The 19,716-nt window shown below is 42.1% G+C and overlaps 1 protein-coding gene across 1 annotated transcript in view; it reads right to left on the bottom strand.

Moving 5' to 3' along the window:
• LOC103256020 (glutamate receptor ionotropic, NMDA 2B-like) overlaps positions 1-19,716 on the bottom strand; it is a 169,006-nt gene that overhangs the window by 26,923 nt on the left and 122,367 nt on the right. The window contains exons 2-4 of the mRNA XM_021710264.1: positions 17,935-18,363; positions 9,438-9,539; positions 5,032-5,111 (exon numbers count right to left, since the gene is read on the bottom strand). Coding sequence (XP_021565939.1) covers positions 5,032-5,111; positions 9,438-9,539; positions 17,935-18,345 — 593 coding nt within the window. The 5' untranslated portion in view covers positions 18,346-18,363. The remainder of the gene's footprint in view (positions 1-5,031; positions 5,112-9,437; positions 9,540-17,934; positions 18,364-19,716) is intronic.

Genomic DNA, 19,716 nt, shown 5'->3' with positions numbered 1-19,716 from the left:
AAAAATTTAATTTTAAAATGTTATACTATTATTCCTGGTATCCCTTATTCATAAAGTAGCATTGATCCAGCCCCAGCTCCTCACCCAGACTCCACTGTGACCATGGGTTTGAATGGGGAAGTGGCCACTTGAAGGTATCTCTGCCATGGGGTGCAAGAGCACTAACAGGATCCTACAGAGACAAGGCACATGTCCTTGGGTGGCCTTATTAAATGCTAGTTGTACCCAACTGAACCAACTGGCCACAGACGATAAAGCTAATGTATGACAGCTCCCAAAGTCAAGAGCGGACCACCTGGGAACTTTTAACTGTGCCAGGTCCAAAGGGAGGCCATGGAGGGGACTCAGCACTGACAGGATGAAGCATGATGATGACTGGCGCTCCACATAAAGTGTAGGTCATGGGGAAGAGTGGGTCACGGGAGTCAGGGGAGAGGACAGGTGGGAGAAGGGCAGAAAAACGAGATGACAGGGAGCCGGGAGCAGAGCAAGGAAGGAGAAGACAGAGAGAAGCAGAAAACAGAGAAGCCAAGAGTGGGAGGAAGAAACAAAGACAGAGCCAAGCATAGACAGGCTAAGAGTTTAGTCTATGGGGGCAGGAAAAGGCAGGTATGGGTTCTTAGTGCAGGGTTTAAGCTCCCCTATGGAGTAGACAATTAAAGCAGTCTAGCAATCTTCAGAGTTCACCGGTTCAGGTGAGCTTCCATCTTCTACCTGATTCTCTTCTACTTCCCAGAAGGAGGCCCTGAAGTCCTTCTGCTAATAGATGAGATGCTCTTCAAGGCTCCAGAGCAGGTTCTAGGTTGTCCACTGCTCAGCCAAGGACAAGTGACACCCTTCTCAAGAAGCTACCCTTCAGGATTTCTGTTTGCAGCAAAGTTCCCAGTGGAGCCTTGTGCTAGGACTGGCGAGGCTCCCCATGAGAGGTGTGATTTGTGGTAGTCAGGAAGGTGCCTTCTGTTGGAAAAACATATTTCCCTCATGGCCTAACATGGAATCTGAAGTCCAACTCTTACAAGTTTCTTCCACCAAGTTAAAATATAAATGCCCATCGAAAGGAAAACACATTAGTTGCTCCTGTCAATTTGGCAATCCCTGGCAGGGATTTTACTTTATAGACTGTAAGGAGGAAGTACTGGAGGACAGACCCAGGACTAAGTCGAACAGCATTTCTTGGAGAAGTCTCAGTAGTGGGTAATGCAGGGAGAGGGGTATGGGGGAGGGAGTCCTCCAGACAGAAAAGGGGTCCTGGACGATTAAACAAGGTAGAAGTTGTCAACGGGGAAAGAGGATCATGGGAAAAGGGAGTAAAAAAATTAAGAGTATATTATTTTCCAGTTGCATAACTTTTCCCAGGGCTGATCATCAGAAACAGGATGAAAGAGATGGCCATGGTTGCTACTTGAAAATTTCAGAAACACAAAAAAAGATTACTGTTCAAGCCCTAATTCTACCTCCCACAGACAAAAAAACCAGCTCCAGCTTCAGACACTTGTAACTCTTAGCAGCATCAGAAGATGCCACCATCATGACTAGGTAGCCTCTCTCTTGAATCAAAGAGAACACAGGAGTAGAATACACCAAAGAGAGAGAAAGCACCCTTCTGACAGAGCATTTAGGGTGCTAAACTGTGTGCTTACGCTCTCTCTGCTTTATGATTAGTCTTCTTAACAATCACCAAACCAGTCTCCCTTCAGGAAGAACTGAAACCACACCAGTAGCTACTCACAGAGTTATCAAGTCCTCTGTTTCATTGACCAATGAGACCTCCCCTTGGGCACAGAAACTGCAGGGCCAAACAAGAGAGCTTTGAGGATCCCGGCGGCCATATTACTTTCTTCAGTAAAATTAGCCACTAATTTAGTCTCAGAGAGCAACTGTGATCAGAGAACAGGACGTTCACCAGACAAGTATTCCAGTCTCTTAACTTCTTCTGATACAGATAGGCTAGATGTCTGGGAAAATGACATGGCAGGCAGGCAGGGAAGCGGGACAAGAACCAGGATTCTGGCTGCAGCCTCCTCTCTCTACCCCAGCCTCCTCTCTAGCCCTGTCTTGGGTCCCGCTGCTCAGTCAGTGCCCCCATTTAGCCTGAGAAAAGCTTCTGTGGCCTGCATGAGTGCAACTGGATGTACTGCTGTCGCTGTTGCTGGACAAGTTCAGATGACATTGGTCTGAGCCGTCAGGTCCCCACAGTCCCCTTTCACCTGGTTCTGGGAATTATTGTACTCGCAATTCCTGCCCAAATTCTTCTATCCCTGGGCTCTGGCTTCGGGATTCAGAACTTCATTTCTGCTTTCAGTATCAACTCTGGCTTCCAGAGCCATCCATCCAGAGTAGGAGACCCTTTGTGGTCTCCATTCTGAGGGGTAGTGGGGGAAAGCTCTGGCAGAGACTCCAGACAAGTGGCCAGCAGGGGCCAAGGGGAAGAGTATTATTCACAGGATCGCAGATGTTAGAGATAAAAAGAACTTGCAAAAACACATCTCACTCATCCATCCCACCTTGTAATGTAGGCCCTTTTCCAAGAGCATATGGTCTGTTCCCATCTGATTTCAAATGATCTATCATTACCGGCAAATACGCACTGAGTGCATCTCGTGCACTCTGTGTTGTCCTGATCACGAGGGGAGGAAAGGAAGGGGCTCTCTTCCTCTGGGAAGGGCTTGCACGCTGTGTGATAAATTCACCTCTCATGGGCACTGCCTGAGCCCATCTTGATATCTGTCCCACTACCCTGTGACAGATATCTTTCACACACCTGAATACTACTCTTGCTCATAAACAGTACTTTGATCATCATGGGAAAGTGACAGGGAGAGTAGGTACTGAGGGCCCAGCAATGAGAGAGGCACAGTGGGGGGTACTCAGGAGGGACCAGTGGAGGTAGCCTTTGGGTACCACCTCTAGTGACTGGTAAGAATCTTGGTCCAAGGTAACAGCAGTTGCAGCTGATGATTCTGTAAGATTATTCAAACAGTAGGAAGAAAAAGGATGCTCCAAGACCTATGGCTACCCAGGACAGTGAGGCTAAGACACTATTCTTTTTCTGTCAGTTTCTCATCCACTAAGATGAACTGCTAGACCTTAGACTGAGGTTCATCTGATGTCATTTTCTCCTGACACAATCCCCCAATTCCAGAAGGGTCAGTGAAGAATTTGCTCTGATCCAGGAGTCAAATCCTGGGGCATCTTCTTGAAAGAGTTCTGGGCCTGTCCATTCTTGACAGGAATCCAGAGTTTGGAGGGAATTGGAGCGCCCGTGCAGCTGCATCCAGGTCCGTCAGACTGGAGGTAGATGCAACAGTTTTGCCCACTCCAACATCCATCCTCCTCTAATTCTCTTTCCCTTTCTACTTCTTGCCTCTCAGCCCACTCTCTTTTCTCTTGTTCTGAATGTTTAGGTCTTAATCAAGATTGACTGGGAAAGGGAGGCATCAACATTGCCAGACTCCCCCCATTGGCTCCCATTTGGGCAACTGGGGATATCCTACTCTAGGGCTATATTCTGGATGTCCCAAGAAGACTGAATAAATAAAAGCATTCAAGAGAAAGTGCAGCACACGTGAAATTCATGGCCTTCATTGTCATTCAGATAAGCATCCAGTTTCTACACTGCCACTACTAGTGTGGTCCAGTTACTTTCCTTTCCGAATCTGTTTCTTATCTGTAAAAGAAGGAAAATAAAACTACTGCCTAATCCTAGGTCTCCTTTGAGGGTTACATTGCCTCAATGCAGGCAAAGTGCCTTCTCATATAAAGAGCAGCATCTGACATGTAGTGGGCACTTTGCTTTTTTAAAGGGGAGAATGAAACTGATCTCTTCTGAAACTCCAGATCTGGCTCATCCCAGTCTCCTACAAACCAGAGGCGAATCCAGGATTCAAAACACATCCAAAAAAAGCAGATTAATCAATTCTAGATCAAGCCTCTTAACAGCCTGCACTCCAACTGAAAATCAGAGACTTAGAGAGTTGTTGAACTCATGTCTGAAGGCTAAACTTCATCATCTCCAGTTTCACTGCCTCTCCTTGTCATTTATTTCATAGTGCAGTGCTCCCTCCTGTTTTCCTTTTCTCTTTTCTTCACCTTCTTAATTTTCTTTCCACTTTTCTCCAACTTTTCTTCCTCCTTTATCTTTATTAAGAAGTCACACAAATACATTACACTGGAAACAGAAAAGAAAGCACAACAAATGGAGCCTGACCCATCAAAAACTTTATAACCTAAACAACAAGACATTTTCTACTCACCAGTGTTTCCCAAACTTGGCTGCATCCCAGGATTCCTTGGGAGATGTTTATAAAGAAAAACAGTAATTAGAGAGGCTTGGCCCCAGACCTATTAGATCAGAATCTTTGGGTATGGGGCCAGAGAATCTGCATTAAAATAATAATAATGATGATAAAATTTAAAACCTCTCTGTTGATTCTAAAGTCCAGTTAGTTCAATAACCATGACCACACACTAAAATAAACCATCAGTTCTACCAAGCTCCTTTCCCTCTTTCTTGCGGTTTTGTTTAACTCCTTCATTTCCACCATACTCTCAATTGTCATGCTGTTTTAGTTTTTGAGAATTTACAGTATTGGCTTTTTACAAGCAATGAGAACATAGGAATGATAAGAGAATAAAAGGCAAAGGGGTTGGAGGGAACTGGGAAGAGTATGCAGACTGTAGATCTCAGAAGGCAAAAGAAGTGAAATGATGCAGATGGCAGGCAGCAGAAACAAGAGTAGGCAGAGGAGGAGGAGGGCTGGGTGGGTGGCAGCAGCATGCAGAAACTACAGTGCAGCCTGGCTTCCCAGGAAACCTGTTGTCCTAGCAACATGATGCTGAAAGGTTAAAGGCTGCTGCTCCCTCCAACGCTGGACATGTTGCCAAGGCAACAGAAAGTACATCCAAGACACGGGGTGGCAGTCCACTAGGACTTGGGGGCATGCCAGGAATCCTCAGTTCAAGGCAGGCTATCCTGGCTGGCTGTGCCATTGTATTACCTTCCCCCTCTCAACTCTCACCTCAAAATCTCACCTGACTGCTCCAATCCCTATGGTTCTCTTCTCAGTACTATCACCCTCATTTGGAAGAGAGGCAGTAATAACTGGCTGCACCTATGTAGACCCAAATCCAGGAGTAACCACGGAATTCTGGTGCACAGAAACTCCAAGAACTCAAAAGGAGAGACAGCTCTTTAGTTAGAGGAAAGTCAATCAAAATGCTTCCAACTTTCTACATAACTTTGATAATTAGTTTGCAAGTCTGTAAACAAATTTTGTAAAATCAGCAAGATAAAACAAAACCTGCATAGCCCACAGATCTATCAAAAGAAGAGGATGTCTGCTTTCTAGTAGTTCAATACTAGTAGAAATAACAATAGCAGCCATTTATTAAAAACCAGGTGTGTACCCGGCAGAGTGATGAGTGATTTAAAGGTTATTTTATTTAACCCTCGCAATAACTTTTTGAGATTGATGAGTATTAACTACATCATAGAGAGGAGAAAAACAGATCACAGAAGTCACTGATGGCAAGAGGTCACCAGTTTCTAAAAGGTGAAACCAAAACTCAAAATGGCTTCATGTTATACTATGCTCCATCCACTATACTCTGCTGCCCCCATCTGAAAAAAAGTTAAGTCAGGTGACATCACTCCCTTTTTACACCCAAAATGAATGGAAAAACATCCAACTCTAGGCCAAGACACTCAGGCTCTATATGACCTGGCCCCAGAGAATCTCTTCAACCTCAGCTATCCTGACCCTCCAACTTCTCATCAAAACCCAACAGCAACAAAAACACATTCCCATTTCAAGGCCTTTACACCTGCTGTTTGCTCTGCCAAAACGCTGCCCCTCAGTTCTTCATGTGTCTTGATGCATCACATCATTCAAACCTCAACTTACTACCTTCTCTGAGACCTTCCCTGACAATCCTAACTAAAAATAGCTCACAATACCTCTTCCTGCTAATTTCATTAAAGCATTTACCACCATCTAAAATAATATTGCTCAATTAATGTGTCTGTTGATTGTCAGTCAATGCTCCATGAGGACATGTCTCTCATATTGGCTACACATCCAGGACCTTGAACAAGTCCTGATACCCAGCAGATAAGGGGTATTTTTTGAATGAATAAATAGGTAAATGAGAGAGGATATTGTTTGCTAAAGGAAGTTTCAAAATCTCTTGCTACTGCCTTTGGAAGCTTAATTGCATTGATTAAATACAGTTGGGTGATACCTTGCTGATTAGCATGTCATATGAATTGTGTACGTTTAATTTTCAAAACTTTTAAAAATATTTATTCCTTTCTGCTTCCTATTCTGAAGGAACGCTAACATTATCACTGGCACCTAAATGTTTTTACATGATAAAAGATTTACTGTGCTATCTCAGACTGCAACCCTAGCCTGAGGCAGGGCTTTTGCTATGTCTGTCTGCTAGAAATGAAGTGGACATGAATGTGATAACTCTGGATAGAAGTGCCAGGTTGTTGATTGCTGGAATCTGGTCCTTCTATCTGTGGGAAGGGTGATGGAAACAGCAGCTCCGAGAGACGTAAGAAATGTGTTTGCCAGTACCCAGAGAGATTAATCTATCAACCATTTTCATTTGGGTTTAAAATACTTTTATCTTAATTACAACTGACATCTACTGACCCAAAATAATTAATTCATCTACACATTTGTCAAATGTGTATTAAGGGCTTACGATGTGCCAAGCTATATGTTACATTCTGGAGATATAAAAATGAAAAAGACACAGGGTAAAACTTGTAGTCTAGCATGACTGAGATCTAATTAAAAAAACTACTAGGATACTGATAGTTGTGACATGGGCTATAAAACATATAGAATGAAGGAAAACGAAGGGAAAGGAACAGGAGTTTTGATTTGAGGGTAGAGAAGAAAAAATCTGAAGGCATGGGAACCTTGGGTCAGGAGGGCAGCTCTACGTAGGATATACTATCTGGATCCTGGAAAGTATAAAGGTATCAGCAACTGCATTTGAACACACACACACACACACACACACACACACACACATACACACACACACAATGCATGCATACAGAACAGGGACACAGGAAGGAAGTGCTAGGGCTAAAAGACAAACCTCATGTGCCCCAGTTCCACCAAGGACTTTAGTAGTAGAACAGCTGAAGATAACACTGACACATTACCTTTTCATCATTGTTCCAGGGCTGACACCTTTGGATAGAGCACCCAAAGTGCATGCCCAATTCCCACAGAGCTAGGTGATGTCAAGTTTCCCTCATTCATTCATTCAGTGGAGACTTACCGAATACCTCTCAGAGAACCACACTTACTTATTCCTAGTATTTGCTAGGCCTTTCCTGAGCACTTTTAACAGGCGTACTGAATAACTGTAAGAAACAAAGTCTATTTGCTTCACTATTTTATGGGTGAGGAAACTAAGAGAAGTAATTTGCCAAAGGTCACACAGTAAATGGTGAGTAGAGCCAGGAAACAACCTAGGCAGTGAGATTTTCAGAGTTCCCCTCTTAACAATGGTGTGTACATATCAGTCTCCTAGGGTTTCAGAACAACAAAAATGCTTTGAAACAACAAAAATGTATTGTCCCCCAGTTCTGAAAGCCAAAAACCTGAAACCAAGCTGTCTGCAGTCATACTCTCTCTAAAGGCTCTAGGGGAGATTCCTTCCTTGCTTCTTCCAGCTTCTGGTGGCTTTCCTGGTTTGTGGCTTGATAACTCCCACGTTTACCTCCCTTTAAACAGCCTTCTCTTCTGTGTCTGAGTCTTCTCCTCTTCTGTCTCTCATAAGGACATCTGTCCCTGAATTTAGGGCCCACTCAAATAATTCAGGATGATCTCATCATGAGATCCCTAAATTAATTACATCTGCAAAGACCCTTTTTCCAAATAAGGTCACATGTACAGTCTCCAGGGGTGAGGACACGGACACATATTTGGGGGGAATCACTATGCAACCCACTATGGTGTATATAAAGTGCACAGTTTAATGAGTGCTAATTAACACTACAATATGTACTAGGAAGATACAAATTAGTAAAACCTCATCCTAGTCCACAATGAGCCCTTTGAATAGCAAAGTGGATAGATATATAAAAGCAAGACAACTTATAATAAAAACATAAACAGGGCACAAGTGAAGTGCAGAAAAAAAAAAAAGAAGAAGAAGAAATGGTAAATTCGGTGAAGGTGGGAGTCAGAAAAGAGTACACAGAAGAAATGTCATGACTTCTCTTGAAAAGTGAAGAGGTAGCCGGGCTCGGTGGCTCAGCCTGTAATCCCGTGCTTTGGGAGGCTGAGGTGAGTGGATTGCCTGAGCCCACGAGTTTGAGACCCCCCTGGGCAACTTGGCGAGACCTCATCTCTACAATAAATAAAAAAATCAGCCGGGCATGGTAGTGCATGCCTGTAATTCCGGCTACTTGGAAGGCTGAGGCGGAAGGATCGCCAGAGCCCAGCAGGTCGAGGCTGCGGTGGCCAGGAGCGGCCACTGCACTCCAGTCTGGGTGACAGAGTGAGACTCCAACTCAAAAAAAAAAAAAAGAAAGAAAAGTGAAGAGGTGCTTCAGGTGGGCAAGGAAAGGAACATTCTAAGGAAAAGAGGTGGCACAAACAAAAGCACAGAGTGTTAAACCGCCAGGAACATTTGGGGAGCTGTAAATAATTTAGTGTGACTTGACATTACTGCTCAAGGGCAGGGAGGTTAAGAGAAATCCTGGAGAGGTAGCCTGGGACCAGATCAAAGAGGACACCGCATTCCAAGCTGGAGGAAGCCAGTGTAGAGTTTTAAGAGGAAATGTAACAATCAGATTTGAGTTTCTAAAGAATCACAGGTGAGCTTCCATGTAGCAGTGCAGACAGAAGAGAATGAGTGCCAGCCCTTCAGTCGTTGCAGCGTGCTTGGAGTAGGGGGACCCGACCAGAGTGGTCCTAAGAAGGCAGAACAAGAACTCCTCCATGACTGAGGAGAAGGAAGTGATTCCCAGACTGGGAAACTTCCCCCTTCTTAGAACTCTCCCTTGGTTTTTATAAAGCTTCTGTTTCCTTGTTCTTCTCGTTCTCTTCTTTCTCCTCTAGTAAATCAATACTGGCACCTTTATCATCTGCACCTAGCACCCCTGGCTATCCTTCACATGGTGGCACACCCCAAAGTTCTGCCCCTGACCCACTTTTCTGCTCATTCCACTGTCCACTCTAAGCTATCTCACCCACCCTCATGGCTTCAATATCCACCACTCCCCCACCCCACCCCACCCTTGCAAATAAAGTTCATAGTTATACGTCCAGCCCAAACCATTCTATTTAACTCCGGCCCCAAATTCAGTAACTTACTAGACATTTCCACTTATATGACCCATCTATGCTCTAAATTCCACTTATACTCATTCCCACTGTCACCACATCTGTGACAAATTTATTTACTCTTTTCATCATAAATTCTGTGGCTAGCTCTGAAAGCGTCAGCAGTGTCCAGTGCTGCAAGAAAGTCAGAAACAACTTGAAAGGTCCACTGGATTTGGCACTCTGGGGAAAGTAAGAGATGAGTAAGTGCAAAAGGCAATCTCAGACTAACTTTTCAGGAGCTGAACTGTAAAAAGAGGAGGAAGAAGAATGAGAATTATGGAACGCTTTTATGTTTGTTTAATAATATGAGAGTGATTTGAACACTTTATGGACCACAGCAATGTTTGTCAGTGAAGACACAATTGGTATTTTGGGCAAGACTGTTTCTGACAGTGGAGCACTGAAACATACGTTGCAGACACTTACCGTGCCTGTCCTCTAGGTTCTAGAGTGAGTGCGTGCACGTGCACACGCGCACACACACACACACACACACACACACCAGTCGTCGTGACATCCAAAAAAACACTCCATACATTTCCAAACATCTCCTAAGAATCTATAAGAGGAAAGATGTCAGTAGAGAGGAATAAGTTGATCATTAAGGAAAGAAAAGAAAAGATTGATGAAGATCTTAGTACTGGAGGACACACTGAGAAGATTAGAACAAAGACACACAAGCGAGTTCGGTGAGTGGCAGAAAAAATTCAAGATGTTTGGGCTTTTGAGTCATGTGGGCATTGATTTAATTCCTAGGTTATCATTTACTTCCTTTGAGACGTGCTGTCTATTGACTAACCTCAAAGTTACTCTTATTCTTTGTCCCCTTGCCACCTCCACCAAAAAGACTCACAACCTCCAAGGGTTGCCATGTGACATTGTTTGAACTCATGAGATCAAAGATGTGGGGAAGACTTTTCCTAGTCTAATAATCACCCACCCCTTTTGTCTTCTTTGAGGATGGGCATAATGCCTAGAGTTGGGAAGCCACCTCCCAACCACAACAAACATGCCAAGAGAAGCCTAGATGTGAGTCTGACATCGCTGAGCCCCTGAACCACCCCCAGCAGGCCATGTATCCAGATGCCTTGTTCCAAGATGCCTACAAGCACTTATTTGTTTATGCTACCATGAGCAAATCACTACCTCAAGGTCTTGGGCAACACAGTTAACCTCTCGGACCTACAGTGTCCTTGCCTATAAAATGGAGACAAAACACATCTCATAAATCCAATGAAAACATTAAATGAAAAAAATTAAATGAGATAACATATATAAGGTGACTAGCTCAGAACCCAACAAAAATAAATGATCAATCAATATTAGTCTTTCTCATCATAACATCATAACAACTTAGGACAATTAGGTCTTCTTTGTTCATGTCAAATAGAATTAGAGCAAACTTTTTTTTTTTTTTGTACTCAGGAAGGGGGACTGAAAATAACCTTTAATGCTACTTTCCTGCATGCTGAACCTTTAAACTACAGAATCAAAATACAATTTTAAATAAAATGTAGATTTAACATCTAAGAGGCAAAAAGACAGATCACAGAAGTCTCATAAAAGGGAATAAATGGTGTAGAAATAATAATCTAAGATTTTTTTTCAGCAAGATTGGTGTAATCTATTAAAAATGTGGCTGGTGACATTTAGTAAATTAACTGTTCTCCTGTTATCTATAATTATTACTACTTCTTACCTAGTACCTTTAATATTTCTCTCATCTAATAATTCACCTTTTTGATATATCAACACTTTCAAATCTATGAGTGAACCTGGATTCAAACACGATTTTATTCTGCTATTTCTAAATGTTCTTGACTTGTCTTCAATACTTATGTCCTATGTGATTCAATTTGTTGAAATCACCGTACGCCTCTGTTTTGAAAATCTTGGTAAGTTCTGATCAAGTCACAGTCGGCAGTTGCATCACCATAGGGGTGGAACCCACTAACTGCTACTTACCCACCAGGTCTAAATGAAGTGTACCAACATCCCGAGCTCTTCTATTTCAGTTAATAGTAAAAATTAGAATCCCATTTTCCTCAAATGATTTAGGTAAGGTCTGTTATATGAACACGCAAAATAGTATATATGAGCTGTCTATCAATCCCTGGACATATTACTTTCATAAGGCTCACTATTCACTATGCGCCAGATGTCATTTTTGTCTCCATTTTACAAATGTAGTTTTTGAGCCTCATAAAGAGTTTGAAGAGTACAACTAAGGTCACATGCTGAGAATGAGTAATGCGCAAGTCTACTGGCCCCAACCCTGCATTCTGTCCTTGTGCCGCTGCCTTCTTGTAGACACACCATCACGTTCCTGGAAGCTTTATGAGAAATGATGGCTCACGTTTTACTTTCCAGCACCAAGCACCTGTATTTCTACATGCCTAAGCAATTTCTGGGCTTTCAACTTTTGCAAGCATTAACATTGCATCTAGACTTCAAGTGGCCAGTATCTTTAAAGGAAATCCCTAGCTCCAATCTTAAAAGAGAGGATATACTGGCCAATAAAAAACACATTCCACAAAAGCAGTTGGGAAAGACCCAAAATCCAGACACTCTAAGGGCTCCATTACTGCAAAGTTTTCAATGTCTTAGAACTGTCTACCCATCTTCATCCATAGTAGAGTACAAGGAAGTAGAAAAAATTGGAGAGGAGAAATTGAATTCCCAGCAGGAAGTTTGATGCTGGCTTTTTTCTTACTTCTTCAGTCTGTGGACCGGGGAAAAGTTTTGAAGTAAAGCATATCTGGATTCAGACACCAGTCGTACTATCGTTCTAGTTGTGTGACTTTGGCCAATGTAAGTAGACTCTGTAATTTCACCAACAGAGAAGAAATAACACTCCTTTTCTCATAGGACTGCATAAGAATTTAAATACTCATTAACATCATGCCTGGTTCAAAGTCAGCATACTATATTACCTCTTCCGTCTCCCATTTCCCACCTCTATGTCTTAACTCTCTTTATTCAAGAAATGTTTTAACACCACAGTTTGCTCCTGAGGTATTCTATCCCAAGAAATATCATACCACAGACAACTAAAAACAAAGTAATAAACTAAGAGATACAAGAAATTATGGAAGAAGCAGAGGGTAAGGTATGAGTAACATACAGCCATCATGGTTTCAGGATGGTGTTGGATATGGAATTCACATGAGCAAAGGAGAGGCAGTCATCTATTCACAGTGTCACACACCAGTGCTGGTTCATCTACAGTCTCCAAATGGATCGCCATTAGGCACGGGGGGTAGTGTAGGGGATAGGAGAAGAGGGGGAGAAGATGAAGCCAAAGAAGAGTAAGGCCATTTTTTCCAGCCTCAGTGAGATTTAAAAATGGGACTTTAGGTACAGAAAATGAGAGTGCTATTCAAAACACCAATTCCCAAATAAGCTATTTATTAATAGAAAGGAAAGAATCATAGCAACAGTCTCCACAATAAGAATATTGTCCCATGTCCTCTAACGAGAAATAAGATACAAAGTGTGATGCCAGTTTCAGCTACTATACCTCACCCTCATCAATTCATCTCTTTCCAGATCCTAATCCTTTAGTCAGTGTACCCTTTTCTCTCCCAGTCTTGCAGCATTAGAGACTGAATCCTGAATACTCTTGCCCGATCCTACTGTAACGTCCACCTTTCTGCTTTCCTTCCTGCTTTTTGCCAAGCCTTTTTCGTTAATCCTAACGCCAGTGACAAAGCAGATGTCATTGACTCTGCCATTCCCTATCACCACTCCTTATTTCTCTCACCTAAAAGTATCTGTTTGCACAGTACTCTTCCAAAATGTTACAGTGATTTTATTTCATTTTGTCTTCAAAATGTTGTAAAGCAGATAGGGCAGAAAACAAATTTATAATTTATGAACTATAAACTGAGTTTCATGTAGTTCAAGTAATTTGTTTGTCCAAATTTCCAAAGCTCATCAGAATGGAGACTATAATGCAGGATATATAATTCTTAGTGCAGTGTTTTGTGAAGCAGAATTGTATAACAGAAAGCATGGGCTCCGAAAATAGGTATTCCTGGGATTTGAATCCTAGTCCCATTGCTAATTGTGAGCTGTGATATCCTGGATTAGTTACTTAACCTTTCTAAGCTAAAATCTGAAAACCCAGGAAAGATTTCAGACGATCAGTAGAAAAGCCTCCTAGAAAGAAATGGAAATACACCTAGCTTTAGTTCATTATTTGGATTCAGATGGGCATCTTAAATCCAGGATCTCAGGGAGAATAAAAGCAATTATAACAAGACAAAATAAAATAGGCTCTTTATACTCAGGTGGGGAACTGCCAAAAAGCACCTCATACATTTTTAAGCATCCTCCATTACTATTCTAAACAGTCTTCTGTCATAAGCACCGAGCAGTTCTTTCCTGGTTAGAATTTTTCTTTAACTGGGCATGCCCTTTTTGCCTATGGCAGCTTCCACAACATTCGTGAGTCTCAGCTTCCCCAGTGGTGCGAGACTGAGACTCCCACTCTGCACGATAGAACCCTTCCCCAGATTCTTACCCGAGCTCCTTTCTTTGTAGGTCTTGAATTTGGAATTGTCTCTCCAACCCTGTGAGGCTTTTCCATTCCCATTCTTTTCCTGCATTAGGAAACGCTCTCACTTTCTTCAAACATTTCCACATGACTTTCAGCTTAACCTGCTGAATGCTGTGCTGGACACTTAGTGAAGCACATGCAACATATCACCTCATCGAATCCTCAAGAACCCTGTAATGGGTATATTATGATTCCCTTATACAAGCAAGGAAGCCAAGGCTGAGAGTCGGGGATTGGTGACTCATCCCAAGTCCCACATCTAGAAAGTGATATCTGAAACCAGCTTGGACTCTAAATCCCAAGGTTCTAACAGCTCTACTCTACTAGCTCCCATGCTTCTTTCCACCATAGCATAAAGTGTATTTTCTCTTTGGGAGAGGACAGCACTAATTAATGTTTTTACTGATTAGTTAGCATATGCCAAAAAGTGAGCACATGTCATCTGACCAGATGTTGAACTGCTGAACCGTGTCTCTGCTGTAGTCAAAAGTCTTTAGAGACCGGGCGTGGTGGCTCAGCCTGTAATCCCAGCACTTTGGGAGGCCGAGGCAAGAGGATTGCCTGAGGCCGGGGGTTCGAGATCAGCCTGGGCAACTTGATGAGACTTTGTTTTTACAATAAATCATAAAAATTAGCTGAGCGTAGTGGCGTGTGTCTGTAGTTCCTTGTGCCTCCAGGCTGAGGCAGAAGGATCGCCAAAGCCCAGCAGGTAGAGGCTCCAGTGGCCATGAGTGTGCCACTGCACTCTAGCCTGGACAATGGAGTGAAACTCCAACTCAAAAAAAAAAAGTCTTTAGAACAGTGCTGTCTTTGCTGTATCAAAAACTTGTTGACCACAGAGACTTTACCCCATAAGGCAATCTTCCACAAGAGAACTTCATAAGCAGATTTTATTCTAAATAAAATAACAATAGCAACAACAATCATCTAAGTTAAAACAGCAAGTATCTATCACCTAGAAGGAAGAAGCAAAATGGAAGGCTTATGTGTCATCCTTCAGATGATAACTATAAGCTTTGAATATGGTCAAGCTCTATGTCTTGATTTTCTGCCTCAGTTCCACTTTAAAATATTTTGTCCTATTGCCCCATTGTCAATTCACAGTTATCCAACTATGTATCTCCTTTCTATGTTAGGAGAATATGGTCATGGCATGTAAAAATAAACTTCTATTAAGGGGGGGGAGTACACCTGACCTTAGTTGTGAGGTGTTTTATTTTTGAAATTTGTCCCCAAGGCTTATTTCTCTGAGATCTGGGGGATTTTTATTTGCATTCATGCAAATCCTTTAAGCCTGAAAACACTCCTACACAGCTCCTGGGAATCTTGGCGCTGCTACCCTCTCAGGCCATGTGACTCCCGCTGTCTCCTCTTCTGCCACCACCCATTCAGCATGGAGCCCCTGTGACTGACGGATCCTCCAAATTTCGATTACTAGGACCTCTTTCTTTCTTCCTCTTCTTCTTGCAGTCTACCTTTTATAAACTCTTCAAGTCAAAAGGCTATTTTAGAAAATTGTCTAAAAATCATTGTCTGCTCCTATACTTAGTGGAAAGAGGACAAGACAATACAAAATATTTGGATGTGGCAGCAGTGGGAGGAGACGGATGGGGAAAGTGACCAGAGGGGATCTCATGACAGTGACCTGCAAGAGTCCATCTTACTGGCTTGAATTCTCCCTTTTACCCCTAGAAGACAATAGCCAATGGGTCCTCTCTGGAATTGTGCTACATCAAAGCACCTCACCATTTCATATCCTCATTAATGCTCTCTTGTAATTGGAACCCAGTATTGCCTGAACATGAATCGAGTGATGGATTCCTTCCAGCAGGATGATATTCCCACAATGCTATACCACAGAGGAGAAAGTGAAGGGTAGGAAGAAATATGAGACCTTAACCAGCCTCATAATTCCCCTGAGAGGCAATAGAACACATAGCTTTTGGAGCCAGCAACCATTGTTCAAGTCCTGGCTGCCACTTACACGCTACCACGCTTTGGATATGCTATTTATTCCAAGCCTCAGTCTCCCCATCTGTAAGATATAAATTAAACCCCACTTAGCTCACTGAGTAGCTAAGAGTATTAAATAAGATAATGCATGCAAAGCACTAACTGCCTAGCATATGGTAAACACACTCAAAGCACTTAGGATACACCAGTGAACAAAAAGAGTTTAGTCTCTCCACATGGTCTGCATCTTACCTCATATTTTTATATGGATGTTGTGGATTTGTAAGAGACACCAGAGATAGGCAACCAACCACTTTAGGCATGGCCTTTTCTACTGGGAGGAACTGATATAGGCTGCACAATAGCCCACATGAGCAAAAACAAAAGCAAAAACAAATTCATTTTAACTGCTATGCTCTCAAAACAAGTATGCACTTACTCATGATTTTAAAATCTGGCTCTTTTCCATATTGGCATTCTTTCAAAGAAATATTGTGCCTTCAAAACACTACTGTTAAAATAAAATATAATTTGCTAACGGAAGTGATGTTTAAAAAAAAAAATCTACCTGAAGCAAAACTCAACAGTCACTCTACATAGTCCTTTTTGCTTAAGTTTCTCCCACGTCCCTTAGCATAGGCTACTCATGTCAGCACTTGTTTTCTCACATATATACCTGTGCTCATGTAAATGAAGAACAATTTTCTGTTATGATACTGAAATTTCTCCACTTAACACTTTCTACTTGACTTTTCCTAGACTGCGTCAAGGGAAGCTCCGAAGCAAAAACGAGTCATCTCTGCCTGCCACCAACAGATGGCGATGGTGGTCATGCCAGGTTATTTCAGTCTCAGTCTCTGCAAGCAGGGCACTGGGGTGTGGCTCACCTGGTCAGGTAGCATGTTTGTGGTGTCTGTGCTAGGTTTTAAGGTGTTTACAAACATCATTAATCCCACAGCTTATGTTTTAAGTACAAAACTAAAGACAGTTTTTAAAGTGGTGATGAGAAATATACTATAACAATGACAATTTTTTAAAACCCAAAGGGAAGAAAAATGATAAATGTTGCACTTGTGGTGAAACGAATCATTCTAAGATATGAATGGCTGCAAAGGACAGCGCCTATGGGAGAAAGGCTGTATCTAAGCAATAAACAATGATCGATAAAGCAAGGAAAATAACTGAGTGACTGAAAACCTGAAAAACAAAACACACCAAAAGTAAAACACTCTTTCTGCAGTTAGAGAATAAGCACCAGTGTCAGATGATGATTAGTTCCATGACAATCTAACATTAATCCAGGATAGGCTAGGATTTATTTGAGGTTTTAAAGCAGTGGTTGTCAATCTTAAGTGTACACAAGAATCACCTGGGGAGCTTTTTAAGAATCCTGAAACTCAGGCCAATTATCAGAAGCTCTGAGATTCAGCCATCAGTAGTGTTGAAAGCTCTTCAGGTTATTCTGATGTGCCAGCAAGATTAGGAACCATTGCCTTCAAATCTAACCATGGGGGGAAATAGGGCTGCTACTGGTTCCATGTATTAAAATCCATTTGAATGTACAGATCAGTGTGTGTGGCAAGTATGAATATCTCAGCAAGAATGACTTCCCTATCACATTTGGATCTTCAAGGAAAGAAATCACCTGCCTCAAGTGATTTTTCTTTTTATATTCTTGAAAACAGTATGGGGGAGAATATGTATTACCAAGAAATAATAAAGCATGCCCTATTTTAAAGTTTTGAAGGAGCTACTCATATACCTATTTGAAGAAAATGTATCACAGAGCTACAAGCATTAGCATCTCTTAGTCATTTCAGTGAGTTCATTCACAAACAAATGGACATATAAACCTGACCAAAACTAAAGAGGCTTCTAGACACCAGCATCTTTCCCTCACTTTCATCTTCAAACAGTTAGACTAATTCCTGGTCTACCCATTTTCTCAAAGCATTCTGGTTACCTTTCATTATTAACAACCAAAATTTGCATTCACACAAATGCATTGGTTAGTCCTCAATACCAACCCCCCGTGCTTTTCTTGCTGCAGTCCCTCTTTACCTTATCTGCCATTATCATAGAGGAGCCTCCGTGGATGCCCAGGATGGGAGTGAGAGTCTGGGCTGAAATGAAATCCAGAATCTGGGCAATGGCTTCCTGGTCTGTGTCATCAGCAAACACCACCCCCTGGATCTTCCGGTCAGACATGAGATCACAGATGCGGGTGATGATGCTCTTTGGGTCGGTCTCATTCATGGCTACCAGCTCCACCCGGGGCACCACGGAGAGATGGTGGAAATCATCTTTCTCGTGAGCATCCTTGATGGCCACCTCGTCTGAAGTGCCCACGAGGATGACAGCAATGCCAATGCTGGGGGGGCTCTTCTGAGAACGAGCTCTGCTGCCTGACACAGCCAGGACGGCCAACACCAACCAGAACTTGGGAGAACAGCACTCTGCTCTGGGCTTCATCTTCAACTCGTCGACTCCCTGAAAACACAAAAAGAGAGGCTGGTTAAAATAGGACTCCACCACATAACCTGACTTTGAAGAGGCTGGATACCTCAAGTCAAGGACCATATCTCCTCTTACTGATCACCAAACCCAACTTCTATCTACTAACCTAGTTTTTTATCTCTGGTGTTTGCTCAGCAGAATCAGAGAAAAAAATTTTAGAACGCCTCAGAAACCCTTGAACAAGACAGTAACAGATGCAATTGTTATAGCCATTAGCAGCTGCAGATGGAATCAGAAGAAAAGAGATGAAAGTGGTCCAGGTAGCCACACCAAGGGCACGTGCACAGGCAGGCATCTCCAGGAGGAGGCCTGCTGTAACTGCTGTTACCCCCGGCACTCTTATTACAACCCAACCTTGAACTGCTTTTGAGTCAAGGGACAGCAGAGGTCAGACAAACTGAGCAGCAAAATGGGCTCAGCAGAGGCAGCAGCAGAGCAGGCCTGGATAAGCAGGATATAGAAAGCTACAGAAACAGAAGCTCCACATTCTTGTTATTCTTGACAACAGCCAGAAAACTCTTCAGCGACACTTTTGTTGTCTGACTCTTAATTTTAAATCACAAAAATAACTAATACGTGAGCAGAATTTTTGAAAACATTATCTCAATTGATCCTTCCTATAGCCCAGCGGGAAATTAAGAAAAATATGATTATCCCCATTTTATAGATGTTGAAGCCAAAGTTCAAAAAAACTAAATGTTCTGTCCAATACCATGAATCAATTATAAATGCAACAAACTTGAACCCAGATCTTCTGACTTTCATGTTCCAATTTGTGTTCCATTGTATTATACCACACTGACTATTACATTAGCAATTATTATAATATACAGTATCGTTCTGATCTGTTTATGCATCAAAATGTAGAAACTTAAACAAATACTATTAATAACTGAAGTAATGTTAGAGTTACCCTTGAAAAATTTCCCTTTTTTTCTCTGATAGCACCCTACAGCAGTGGCTTCCCTGAAATGACCGACACCAAATTTGTATGCAATTCACCGCCTTTCTTACAAAGAACTCTTGCCTTTTTACTTCCAAATATGCCCCTAAATCTTACACTATGCACCAGACTAAGGACACAACACTCTATAAAATATAAGCGTTGGTCATATCGCTTTATATTTCTCATTATTATCCTAGAGTTCTTCTTATCTTAATAGAGTTGGTTTTGCTTATGTTACTTTGATTTGTCATAAATAATCATTTATTGTACATCTGTTATGTGCACAATGTTAGGCATTTCTTCATATGTGATCTCTTTGGTCCTCATGAAAACCCTATAACTTAGGCATTTTATTCCCATTTCTCAAAAGAAAAACTAAA

The sequence above is a fragment of the Carlito syrichta genome, unplaced genomic scaffold, assembly GCF_000164805.1.
Source record: "Carlito syrichta isolate Samal-C Ts95f unplaced genomic scaffold, Tarsius_syrichta-2.0.1 Scaffold76471, whole genome shotgun sequence".
NCBI classification, from domain to species: Eukaryota; Metazoa; Chordata; class Mammalia; order Primates; family Tarsiidae; genus Carlito; species Carlito syrichta.
Note: the sequence above shows the minus strand (reverse complement) of the source record. Positions and strands in the feature narration are given on the sequence as shown.